General features: G+C 40.4%; 1 protein-coding gene across 1 annotated transcript in view; it reads left to right on the top strand.

Annotated features, from left to right (window-relative positions):
* The first annotated feature begins 394 nt into the window (after nt 1-394).
* The window catches only part of prkd3 (protein kinase D3), a 33,260-nt gene continuing 20,696 nt past the window's right edge, over nt 395-12,958 (top strand). Inside the window, exons 1-2 of the mRNA XM_077539370.1 lie at nt 395-783; nt 1,741-2,342. Coding sequence (XP_077395496.1) covers nt 2,055-2,342 — 288 coding nt within the window. The 5' untranslated portion in view covers nt 395-783; nt 1,741-2,054. The remainder of the gene's footprint in view (nt 784-1,740; nt 2,343-12,958) is intronic.

Here is a 12,958-nt window from a genome sequence, read left to right as displayed (position 1 = left end):
CAGACTGACAGGCATGAGGCCCCCTTTGTTTGCATTTAATTTCCCCTGTATGAAATACACGTTCTGGACATCATATAATAAAGTTATATTTATAAATGTCCACATCTTGGCATAATGGAACAACGACCAACCACCCCTACCCTTTCCTCCCTCAATTCCTTGCGATCTAATGAATGGAAAATCATTGTTAGTAATGCATAATTAATTCCCTTAAGTAGCGTTGACGACTGCTCAGAGCCCCTTAATGACTGATATATTATCAAGTGTGTTACAAACTTTTCCAGGCCGCGTGAACTTATATTTTTACCTCGGAATGGATAAATGTGGACTAACGGAAAATATTTGCGCATGCGTAGTTTAGTCGGTTCATCCGTGGCGCCATTGTTTCACAAGTTTTGTAGTTTAGATTTTGCGGTCTAAACATGAAGTCTATTCTAGTGACGCTCCAGAAAGACTACAATTCCCAGGGAGCACCACTGCTTTCCTCTTTAGTGTAACTGGGGGAGTAGTCACAGCTGGAAGGATAATAAGATGCGCATGAATTTACTACAGTATCCGAAACAACGACAAGAGGAAAATAAATGGACTGCTTCGTTGGTCATCGCAAGCTTTTACGCGAGTTTTCGTTTCGGTGTTTGTTTTATTTAAGTTGGGCTTTCCTCGACGAATTTTAGCCAAGTGCAAGTTCTAACTTGAGACGCCGCTTTCCGCAGTTGATGGAGATTCAAAGTTTGTTCGGTCCACTCGCGTTGGAAAGAAATGCGTCCTTCGCTGACTGTGAAGGTAAAAGTTTTGCTTTTAAAATGAAAACAACATCCAAGGAGACGTTTTGTCTTCGGAACGTCAGAAAGTTCCGCCGAAGCGAAACGTCCGCTTGACATGCATATTCAAGCTTGTGTAACTTATTAAGTTGTTATTGTGTGTTCTCGGGTTGTGTTCTGCCAGCATATCAAAAAGAAGTGAGTTTCGAACGTTTCAGAACCTTAATTGTTAGATGTGAATGACTTGAATTGTAATGATAATGATATATGTGACCCCTAAACTTTACATTTCACGATCCTATTGTTTTCATGCATACTAAACGGCCCTGAGCTCACCAGAGGGTTACACAGTCCGTTTTACTATGGAGAGCTATTTAAAAAAAAATAAAAAATAAAAATGTGGAGATAATTTGATCGAAGTGTCCATCAAAAGACGAGACCGAGGTTTCATTCCTAAAACCTACATTTAATATTAGCGGTAAATTATTTCAATATTATACACAGTTTGGACATACTGCACTTAAATATGTGATACATTTTTTAATGTACAAAAGTAATGATTCAATTAAAATCTGTTGCACAAAAAAGTTCAACAGAAATTGTACCTGAATAAACGTTTGAAAACAATTCTTAAGAAATTGCTGTACTTAAATGATAAATACAACTGAACTGTACTCAACAAATGTACTTTAATGTATTCAAGGAGTTTAAGACACTCTAATAGTATGCACAGTTTGAATATTCAATTATGTGATTATTCTTCACACTGGAGAAACGGCACTGGGGATTATGTACTTTGTAATATTTGTTGGTTGTAGCGTTAATTGCGTAATATTGAATGTGCAAAATTAGTGACGCTTAAGAAATGGGCTCAAGTTCGCTCGACGCTCAAATGTTTTCTTCTTCTGTAATTTAGTAAGTGTAGGTCCTTGCTTTGTTTAAACAACAAACATGTCGATGTTTGTGTTTTTGGCGACAGGCTTCCTGTGGTCAGAGTGGATCAGTGACTTCAGTAAAGGCAAGGAGCACCACTTCAGGATATGACATTTATTGCAGTGATATTCTAGAGACTTATTCCACCTTCTTTTGCCATCTTGTGAACGAGTGTGTGAGCTCAGGCGGGACCAACAGCTTACCCCCTCTGATTTCCGATTTCCAAGGTGACGCTGTGGAAAATCAAACAATGTCGACTCACTAAAACTGAGGAGTACCGAAAAGGATTCCCCCACCATAAATCCTGTCCCTGAACCCCTCCAGTATTCAGTATTACACGTCGCCATTGGAAAAAAGCCAATGTCTGCCTCCTCTCCCACATCCTTACCTCGAGCCTTCCTCCACTCTCTCCATCCGCACCACCCGACCTTGCCACCCGCTTTGTCGCCATCCTCGGCTGGGCCGCTCTACACGCGGCTATCCAACGGAAGCCACAGTGTCCCCAGCCCCACCGACTCCGGTAGCTCTTTCCACGGGGTGTCTTTCTTGCTGCAAATTGGCCTGACCAGAGAGACGGTGAACCTGGAGGGCAATGACCTATCACTGTCCGCTGTCAAGGACCTGGTGTGCTCTATAGTGGACCAGAAGGTAAGAATCACAACTCAAAAAAACATCTTATTTACACTTTGCATCATATCCATCTCTGAGAACTTGTGAAATTAAAATCTCTTCACAAACACATTCATACCCACTGCAATTTAAGCAGCTATTCTGAAGGCAGCAGTTGGACCGACATGCTGCATCAGCATGTGTGCTGTCAACTGACCATATTCATCTATCGAGGTGTTCCAAAACAAACATCTGGGCCTCCTGCCCTGAAACTGACACACTGACACAGCAGAAGCACGCACGCGCACACGCACGCACGCACGCACGCACACACGCACGCACGCGCACAATGGCAGCGGTGGACAGTCTGGTGGTGACATTGCATTTTAATGCAACGGGCCGCAAAGTTGCACAAACATGCGTAATCGCTACTCTGCGGTTTTAGCGTTGCCCAAGATCCTCAGCCTCGAAAGAAGTGCAAGTTTAGACTTCATTACTAATGCAATAATTAAACCTATTTGTCAGTTGTTGTTGTTTTTTTTTAAATTTTACTCACATTAGATTTATCAATTAATTGGGATCGAACCCACAGCCTCTGGGGTGTGAGACGACCACCCTATTACTGAACCATACTGCCTTCATTGATTTTTTTTTTTTTAGTTATTCTTTGTCAATTATTACTAACCTGATGTCTTGCTGATGTGACCATAACAACCTCCCACTTTTTGCGCAATCTTTGAGGCACATTTTTCCACAAGATTTTGTACAACTTTACGTGCTTGTAAATTTCCTAGAAGAAAATTACAATCATGCTCAAACATTTTTTCCCCAGGGGAGAGAAAAAAAACAAAACAAAAAACTGGTGCAGTCATTGGACAATTATTGTTGTGCAATATTTCTCATTCTTGCATGACTTCAGTTGCTAAACAGTGTGTGTCTGTAATAGGGATGCACAATAATGCTATTTTCAACCGATACGGATAAACCAATAATTTAGAGGCGCCGATGTAAGTCAGCCGATAATTGTTTGCAAAATTAACTTGAATACAAATGTGCTTTCGAGTCCTACTTTAAGTCTCACAAATACATTCAAACATTGTATAAACTTTGCACAATGTTTCAATGTATGTAAAGCACCATGAAGCTGAATTTTATTGATATGAGCCACAACCACAACAGAAGGACCAACGTGGCATGTCTATAATTATTGCTGGATTTCTCTATTATCTGATTTATCTGCATGAAATCAAATTGCTGATAATTATCGGCAGATTTCTCTATTAACTGGTTTATCTGTTTGACGCCAAATTGGTCGAAAATTTTCGATAATTATCGGCCACCGATATTATCGTGCATCCCTAGTCTGTTCTTCTATTTTCTTATTTTGTGGTGCCACATTATATTTTCAATATTGCCCGCATTCTTCTACTGTCAAACCAGTACTTAGGTACATTATTTGCTGCTTTGCATTCTGCCATTATCCTGAAAATCAGTGTGTATTTATTCCCACAGTATTTTTCAGTCTTGTTGGGTGTTTTTAGTCTTTCAATTATTTTATTTACTAAAATGGCATGACTATGTGGTGGTTTTGAACTAAAATCAGTTAATTACCCTTATCCAATAAACTAAAATACTGCGCACCACAAAGACATTTTTGTGTATTATTTAATTGGCACCTAATTTGATTTGAAATGCATCTTTTCAAAAAAAAATTCAGCGTTTTAAGTGTCCCCATCCCGCTACCCATGTTGTACTGCCATTTCCCTGCTTAAATCCATTTTTTTATGGGATTAATGCTCTGCAGATCCTGTTTAAATAATGAAATGGAAGTGCATCCACACATTTTTTTTTTTTGTTTCTTTTTACCGCTTGTGTGTAATTATGATTACAGTACACCATTTGTTACTGCAATTATCATAGCCTGTAGAAATTGAGGGTGATTTAACGGCACACTTCAATCAGCTGCCTCATCGTTTGGGAAGGTCAGCGTTATATTATGCTGATTGAGCAAAGTGAGCAAACGTAAATATGCATGTATGCGATTATATTAAGGTCGATCGTGTGGAGTCTGATTTCGATGATTGTTGATATTTTTCTCTTGACAACAGGTTGGATTCGCTTTTGGTTATGTACTTATTGGTTTGCACTTATCGTGTATGGGTACTAGAATGTGGTAGTGTTGCAAAAAGTATACAAAAGGAAAAAGATGGATTCAAAGCTATAACAAAATCTCTGAGGAAATCAGTATACGCTAGGGCTGGGTATTACCGTCAACCTCACGATACGATACGTATCACGATACAGGGGTCACGATACGATACGTATCGCGATACATATGTATCCCAATACTTGACTGTCAAGGCGATACGTATCCCGATATATTACATTAATTTTCTTGCATTTTGTAATAACAGTCATATGTATACCTAAAGGATATGTTTGTTACGCTGACTGACAAAAAATATTTTTGTTAGCAGCTCCTCTGGTTTACCACCTAGTGGCATGCCTGGTCTAAAATATGTGCAGAGCAACGAGCAGCTACTTTGTACTGTATGTGCACCAGAACGAAGTATATATATATATATATATATATATCAGTATACAATAAACTCTTGACTGTACAGCTGAGCATACAGCAAATCATTTGACATTATAATTTTGTGGACATCATTGCGACGGAACATGTCCAGAACATTCAACCACATTGTTGTGCATTTCTTCTTATTAAACCTAGCTAAATACAGTGCACAGCACCAGCTGCTTCATGAAACCAGCCATATGGCTTTGATATCTGTGGAAATTATGACTGCAGGCCCTTTGTACTCCACTCCATCCTTGCCTCCCGATTCGCAGGAAACGCTCAGCAAACGCACACAGGGGCATATTCACTAAGAATGCGCTGCGTCCGGTAATAGCGCGAAATATTGCACCACAACTGCACCCGCAGTCTGCGCCCAGTTACCCGCCTATTCACTAAGGATATTGCTCTAATCATATAGCGGCGCAAACACGCCCACAAAACTGACAGCTTGGAGCAAATTTGCACCTGATTTACCACACAAGGCAGTGGGTATGCGTGTTTGACCTCGGGGAACATGCTTTTTTATTTTTTTATTTTTATTTTATTTTATTTTATTTAATTTTTTTTACTGTCCTAGAATATAGTGCAATTGCACCTCCACTACATTAGGGGGCAGTGGCGCTCTCATTATTGACAGAGTGCGCGCAGGGAGCATTCGCTCGGTGGTGTAGGGGTTTTGTTTGCACTGAGCATGCGCGCAAACACAGCAAAAAAAAAAAAAAAGCACAAATTATTTTATATTTTTGTTTTGCAGGTTAATTTTTTTTTTAATATTGTGCTCCTGAGTTAATGTTGGTGATCGGTTTAAATGCATTATCATTTATTAATTTTGTGTATTTTTTTTTTCTCAAATGACAAATGATACTATTTATAGTCATGCGGGGGGGGGGGGGGGGGGTTTCTTCTTACTGTGGGGGCATGACAGAAAATAATTGAGAAGCACTGGTCTAGCTTATGCCAATGTGGACTGAAAACAAACAGTGCAGCAAAAATATGTAGGCTACACTGGCAACAGTAGTCACATTCCTATAGTGTATCCTATGTCCTTCCGTTCTTCATACTGTACGGCAGCTGCATCCAGGGAAGCTTCATAATAACGCCGTACGCCTCAATAAAAAGTTTATCAGTCTGTCGGTCTTAAACTACGCTATGTGCCCAATGTGGGCACACCAGAAGGAGCAGCATTCAGTTGTTGTGATGTGACAAGCACAGTCTTAATTCAGTTTAATTATGTAACTGGTACCACCGTGTTCTAGTTTGTGCTCACCATAAAAACGGACATCTGATACATAATAACAGTATTAAATGTAGATTAACTCTTTGACCGCCAAACACGTTTTATAACGATTTGTAAAATCACGATATATGCCGCCATGAACGTTAAATGGCGTCCACTATGATTTTTTTTATTTATTTTTTTTATTTTTTTTAAATGAATGGGCAGTGCAAAAAGTGTGTGGGATTTCTTGGCATCTAGACTTTAGTTCACATGACCAAAATTAACAGGAACACACATGGAAAATAAATCAAAATCTGTATCCCCGCCCCCCTTTCGACACAAGACTTTATGTGTGATATACACGGTGCCAGACATTTCCTGGAAAGCATATTCAGCACCCTCACAAGCACAAACGGGTTACTCTTGACTCAATATTTGCAGTGTTGGTCTTGGTTCTGAATACACATTGTTTTGTCGTCAGCCCTTTTCCAACTTCGATGACTTTCAGTGTGTGTTCTTTACACCGAGGTCCTTCAAAGCCACGGAGTTGCCTGACTTGATATCACAATTGGGACTGCTGAAGAAACAAAAGTTTTCCATGTGTTAGTCAGAGGCGTTCTTGCACAAGGAATCTATCAATTTCCCTGGTCTTGGAGTAATTTGTGGAAAAGGGAGAGAAGAGGGGGGGGAGAAACATCTCTGAAGTTAAGTGAGCTAAGTAATTTCTACCATCTGCAGCGCACATTTGTGCTGCCTCATTCTCCTTTAAACGTATAGTGGCATGGCAGAACAGAAGGCTCGGCCACAAGAGTCAGGGAATGACAGCGTGGAGAAAGGGTGGTCCTGTCCAAGGGTAAAGGGCAGGGGAGGCTGGGACAAACACGTGGGGCACAGAAAGTACCTTCATGCCCTACAATTCATTCGGTGCCAAACCATCTCTAGGGGAATGCTCCCCAGGCTTTGCTTTGGAATGCCCTTCACCAAGTCAGTAAAGGGAGATTATCCCACATCAATCCAATCTCTTGTTAATACCGGCTGAATGGGTTGTGATCGTTAATTAATTGATTCGGTAGGCAATAGTAAGTTGAGCCATTTATTAATCAAGTCCCTGTGACTTTGTCCCATCACCTGCAGTAATTCACCATTGTGCACTAAGACACTCCACCGACCCAGAGTGTTACATTTATGATTTATTACAATTATACATTTATCAGTGAAAGAGGAAACCTCACATTCGTTGTAGTCATTGGATTCAACCAGCTGGCAACCCGAACACAAGTAAAATGGTCATGCACTGTACAAATTCAGCTGACTCAGTTAATATGGCAGTTGTGAACATGTCTGAAATTGGACAGCTATTGCTCAGCGTTAAACCGTATTTTACATTTTCTACGACGTTTCATTTATCTCTGCCTGTGTCCTTTCCTTTTTATTTCTATTTTTTTGCACATATGATCAGGGAAATGTGTTACTGGGTTCTTGCCGTTGTTTGTATTTATAGCATTCTGAATCAAACAATGGCAGAAACATTGTGTTGTTCTGGCTTTGTTGTGAGATTTGACAGTTAATAAATAACACACACAACTGACACTGGTGGTGGAAAAGCAATGACCCAACCGTATGTTAGCATTGGCAGTTTGAGTTGAAATTTAAACACAACACTCTAAAATTCTACTGTATTTGTCCAACTATTTGAGGATTTCTGCCTTGACAAACATGCTGAACCAACCACTGAATAAGTACTTGTATGTATATCCGGTAGGTTCTACTAATGATTAAAGTGCACATGGCAATTTTTGTACAATGGCTATTAGTAGGGAGTATAATGAAAAACAATCGGAATTGGAAAAAATTTTTTGGTTCAATAGAACTCAAACGTGACAAAAGCTACAAATAAATCTCTTCGAAGGAAATGTCACATTTACAGTACTGAAGTTAAAATGATAAAACAACAACAAAAAAACTCATTACACCATATACTCTTGAATTGAGATGTACCTTGGACCACCCTTGGATTGTATCGTGCCCCGTGTGTCAATACATATAGTATTGAATCATCTTGTCATTGAAGAGATGCACACCCCTACTAAACAGCTATATCAGGTTGGCGGTTTAGATCCATGTGGCAGCTGCAGGTAGAACGTCTTATTCTGTGTTGTTTTCACAGCACTGTTTGCCTTTCCTGTCTTTCGTGATCTGTCAAACTGATAGGAAGGTGGCAGCGGAAGTGCAATTAATGTTGAAACAACAATAATACAAGAAAAAAATCTTGGTGGGCTGGTTCTGAAGCAGCGGTACCCAACTAACGGCCTGCTGACTGGTACTAGGTGGTGCAGCTGTATGGAAGGAAAAATATATATTTGGATCATTTGGCGGCACGGTGACTGAGTGGTTGGCACGTCCGCCTCCCAGTTCTGAGGACGCAAGATTGAGTCCAGGCTTAGGCCCTCCTGGGCGTAGTTTGCATGTTCTCCCCGTGCCTGTGTGGGTCTTCTCCGGGCACTCCGGTCTCTTCCCACATTCCAAAGACATGCTTAGCAGGTTGATAGAACACTTTTTTTTTTTTTTTTTTTTGTCCCTAGGTGTGATTGCGAGTGTGAGTGGTTGTTCGTCTCTGTGCCCTGGATTGGCTGGCGACCAGTTCAGGGTGTACCCCACCTACTGCCCGTAGCCGGCCGAGACCCTTGTGATGAGTAAGTGGCCAAGAAAATGGATGGATGGACCATAAACCATGGCAGTAAAAAAAAAATGTGGACCACTGTTCTGGCGATTACTACATCTTAAGCAATGCTATTGGCGCTGCTATTTATTTACCAAAATATCTTTAAAAAAAAATCAGCGATAAACACACTACACATAGGAACAATAGTCCCAACCGCATTCGTTAAGTACTTAAGTAGCAGTTTAGTATGGGAAAAACGTCTCTTAATCTGTCTCAGTTTGTCACTCAGAGTCTCTTGCTACTGTTGTACTTGTCGTTGGTTAGTTCCCCTCCTCGGAGCCACTCCCTGTTTCCATATTCTCACTGCCCCTGCTCTCCAATCTGCTGTGGTCAGCGAGGCAGCACAGTCTGTACAGCCGATGTTCACATAGCTTCTCCCTCCACTGCACTTGCTATTATTCCTCCCTGTCTGTTTAAACATTTGCAGATATTGCCTTTCTGTCTCTGTTTTTGTGAGAGGCGACAGCTTGATTCTTGGAATTTGGCCACGATTAATCTCCTTGTTAAAAAAAAAATAAGATGCAAAGTGGAAGGGGTTATAAAAAAAAATAAAACCTACCAGTATGCACGATTGGCTAATCCCTCACTCACTTTCTGCAAACACAGACCCTGCAACTGCATGTTGCTGCTACATCCTAATATCATAACCTCCTATCAATCTTATCTTCACGTGAATTTCCCCTCGTCTCACCTGTTTATTTTGACCCGTGTGAGTGCGGAGATGTAGCATGTACTGCACTTTTATTTCTCCGGCAGAGGCACTGATGGAAGATCGCGGCAAAGCTTTAACTCATCAGTAGTGTGCGAGGGCCGAGCCAAACATGTCTTAGATCACTCTGCTCTCTTCCTGAGAAGCTTTAGATCCTGTGACTCAGGCTTCCTTTTTTTTTTTTTCTGCCTGGTATCTGGACGCTGTTAACACACGCAATACTTATGCAGACATGAACACACAATTACAGAAAAACAAGTTGAGCTTCTGTCACCTACTGAACATAAACAAGAATGTTGATGCTGATATTTCTGATTTAAAAAAAAATGACTCACATTGCGCACATTATCTAGCATACAGTCAGACTCGCTGGAAAGCCACCTGGCTCTCATTGGGGATAATACAGAGGCAACTAACCAAACAGTGATCTCACCACCAATAACTCCTCTCTGCTTCATTGCCTTGGCGCTTACTACGGAAGATTACTACAGACGAGTATTGTTTCTCTTCCAGTATTCAAAGGCCATGTGCAATAATTGTGAGGTTATCTTTGGAGAGTCTTAAAGCAACATTATTTGAAAATAGGAGGAGTTTGGTCAGAAACCAACCATTCTGCCGGGTGAATTACAGCAGCCAAAAACACTATATTATTATTATTCATTATTGGCAGTATAATCCTTACATTATGTGAAAGAGGTCTGGGATGACAGATGTGTCTTAGTAAGCACAGTGTAGTATGTGCTTACACAAAACTAGGACTAGAGTTTAAAACTGATTGTGACGCGTGAGGATAAACGGTACGGATAATGAATGAGTGAAGGCATACAGGTGTTTTATTGTAAACACAATGGTTGCGTATAATCCGATCTATCGTCTGGTTTAATCATACTGTAGAGGGAATCCTCGAGTTAAGGCGCACTCGACTTAAGGTGTTTCGACTTTACAACGGTTACGCCCGGTCCACCATTTTGGCTCCTCGTCCACCATATAGCCCCCAGTGTTTTCCCCTCATCCGCTATTTAGCACTTAGCTAGTGCTAGCGCTTGTACACTTTGTGGGACTATCTTTGGCTTCTTCGCCCTGTTTTTTTCCACATCATGGTCCCAAAGAAGAAAGCTATGTCTTCTATCACTGTTGGTCCAGCCAAAAAGAAAAGCAATTACCATGGAAATGAAGCTAGAAATCATAAAAAGATCGCAGAAAGGAGAGAAACCGCCGAACATCGGCAAAGACTTGGGCTTCAGTCGGACAGCATCTTGTTTTTTTGTTTTTGTTTTTTTTTTTAATGTATTTTAGATGTTTTTATGCCTATTATTTTTATTTAAATATTGATGACTTGACTTGACTTTAATGGGGAAATTCGACGAGTCGAAATTCGGGTTATATTGCTAGCGTAGGACCCTTCAACCTTCAAGTGGTTTAAAAAAAAAATGGTGGATGGTTGGAATATTGTGGAAGAACACGTATTCATTCTACTATGACACAGCATTAACTAGCGAAACCTCTGAATGAACCATGACACAATCACTGCTATATGGATGGAATGTAAGCTGGCCCCCGAAAACGAAAAAGTCACAGCTCGTCTCTGGCTGTTCTCAGTCCCCATTGGAATTCCTCTTTGCTCCAGGCCCACTGAATGTGGAGTTGCTGTCCTGGCCCACTGTCACATGCACGTCTGCATGTATTTGGGGGCGCCGACAGGATGAGTTATCCCCTTTCTTCAGTTGAACAAGACTCCTTGTGTATGAACTATGAACTATTTGAGGCAGGCACGCACACTCAGCCTATCATTTTCACGTTCTACCTCCAGATGTAGCGAGTTTTCCTTGGCGCGGGCCAAGAAAATGCCTTTTCCATACACCCGCTGTTGAGGGGAAGCATGCTCAAAGCGGCTTCTTAACCGATCATTGGTTGTAATTAGTTGAGCTACAGTATTTTGCAACTCTTGGCAAAACACTTAGCAGCAATTTTCTAAATGAACTGAGCACTTGAGCAGTGGACAGATGGCGTAGCCCACCCTTTTTCCGCCTGACACTGTATAAACATTTCACTTCTTGCAAATTGAATCAATATTCTGTCAGGTTGTTATAAAAACACTGGACAATGTCAGAAACTTGGTTCTGGCCTATGTCAAGTAGCTTTGTCTCAAAGGAAGAACACGACAGTTAATTGTCTGCGTTAGATGTTTTATTGCCTATGGGGAATAGTTAAATAATTTGGTCATTCTCAGGCTTCTTTCTCCCCTGTATGGTGGGACTTACAGTAAGTGAGTTATTGCACAGCGCTTCTCATAAGCACATAACTGGATTTTTTAATGCACCTGTTTGCTGAGCAAATTCTATGTTCAAAGTTGTCTAAATGCTGCTGTGAGGTGACATACCCTGTAGTTGAACTCTCTTCTAAAGGCATTCTACAGAGCAAAGCATCAGTAGCTTGTGTTTTCCCACGTAGTGTGATCAGTCCGCATAATTTTTACAAAAGGAACATTGTCAGTCAAAGGATGCATTGTCTTTATCTTGTATCACACTGATCTTGTGACTTTCTTTATCTCTGCACCTCAAGCTAAATAAATTAACCTTGTCTTTCTTTTAGTTTCTGACTGTGGTTAATTATTTCACTTGTAAAACAAAACATTATTTTGTTTTTAATTGGGTATGTTTATTATTGCAATTATAAAATTTTGCTAACCTGTCATTAGATTGATAGCTGGCCAGCACAAGTTTTTGAGAGTTTGGCTGGTGATGGCGGAGCATTATATAGAATTGGAAGTGTTCTGGATTTATCCCTAATTTTGTGTTGGTACTATTTACCAAAATGCTATCTGTGGCATTTGCACATTAAAAACAAGATGTTTTGAATTTTTAGTTATCATGTAAACTTTTCTTAACCCGAAAATACGCAATGCTAGCATGCAGTCTCTCTCATTGACTTCCAGGTTACATGTCATGGCGAGCGATCACCCTTAAGGTTTTCTCATCTATTTCCTTGTTCAACGCAAGTTTTGAATGGCATTTACTTGGCATGGAATTTTACTCATAAACTGCAAATTAATGCGGGCCATTTCCGTGGAATTGTCTTTCAGATCTGAGGGAATTCCTGCAGCATAAATAAGGTGTGAGGTAGCCTGAGGCCAAGCCACATACTTTCCCTTACTGTAATGTAATCACATGGCCATCTGTCAGTGGCTGTGCACCACTTCCCTTTTGTCACCCACCACTTCCACATATCACAAGGAGGATATGCTCATACAGTACGTGCAAATTATTAACTGCATAATATCGCTAGTTGTTAAAAAAAAAACAAAAAAAAAAACACAAGAATTCTTCTCTTGAATTTTTTTGCCTACCTTGTCTTAATTATTTTAATTAGTGATGTCAAGTGATTAAAATTTACTAACTAAACTAATTTTGTGTAATTAATTGCA

The sequence above is a fragment of the Festucalex cinctus genome, chromosome 12 (genome assembly GCF_051991245.1).
Source record: "Festucalex cinctus isolate MCC-2025b chromosome 12, RoL_Fcin_1.0, whole genome shotgun sequence".
Classification (NCBI taxonomy): domain Eukaryota; kingdom Metazoa; phylum Chordata; class Actinopteri; order Syngnathiformes; family Syngnathidae; genus Festucalex; species Festucalex cinctus.
The sequence above is the reverse complement of the archived record's forward strand: the minus strand, read 5'-3'. Positions and strand labels throughout refer to the sequence as shown.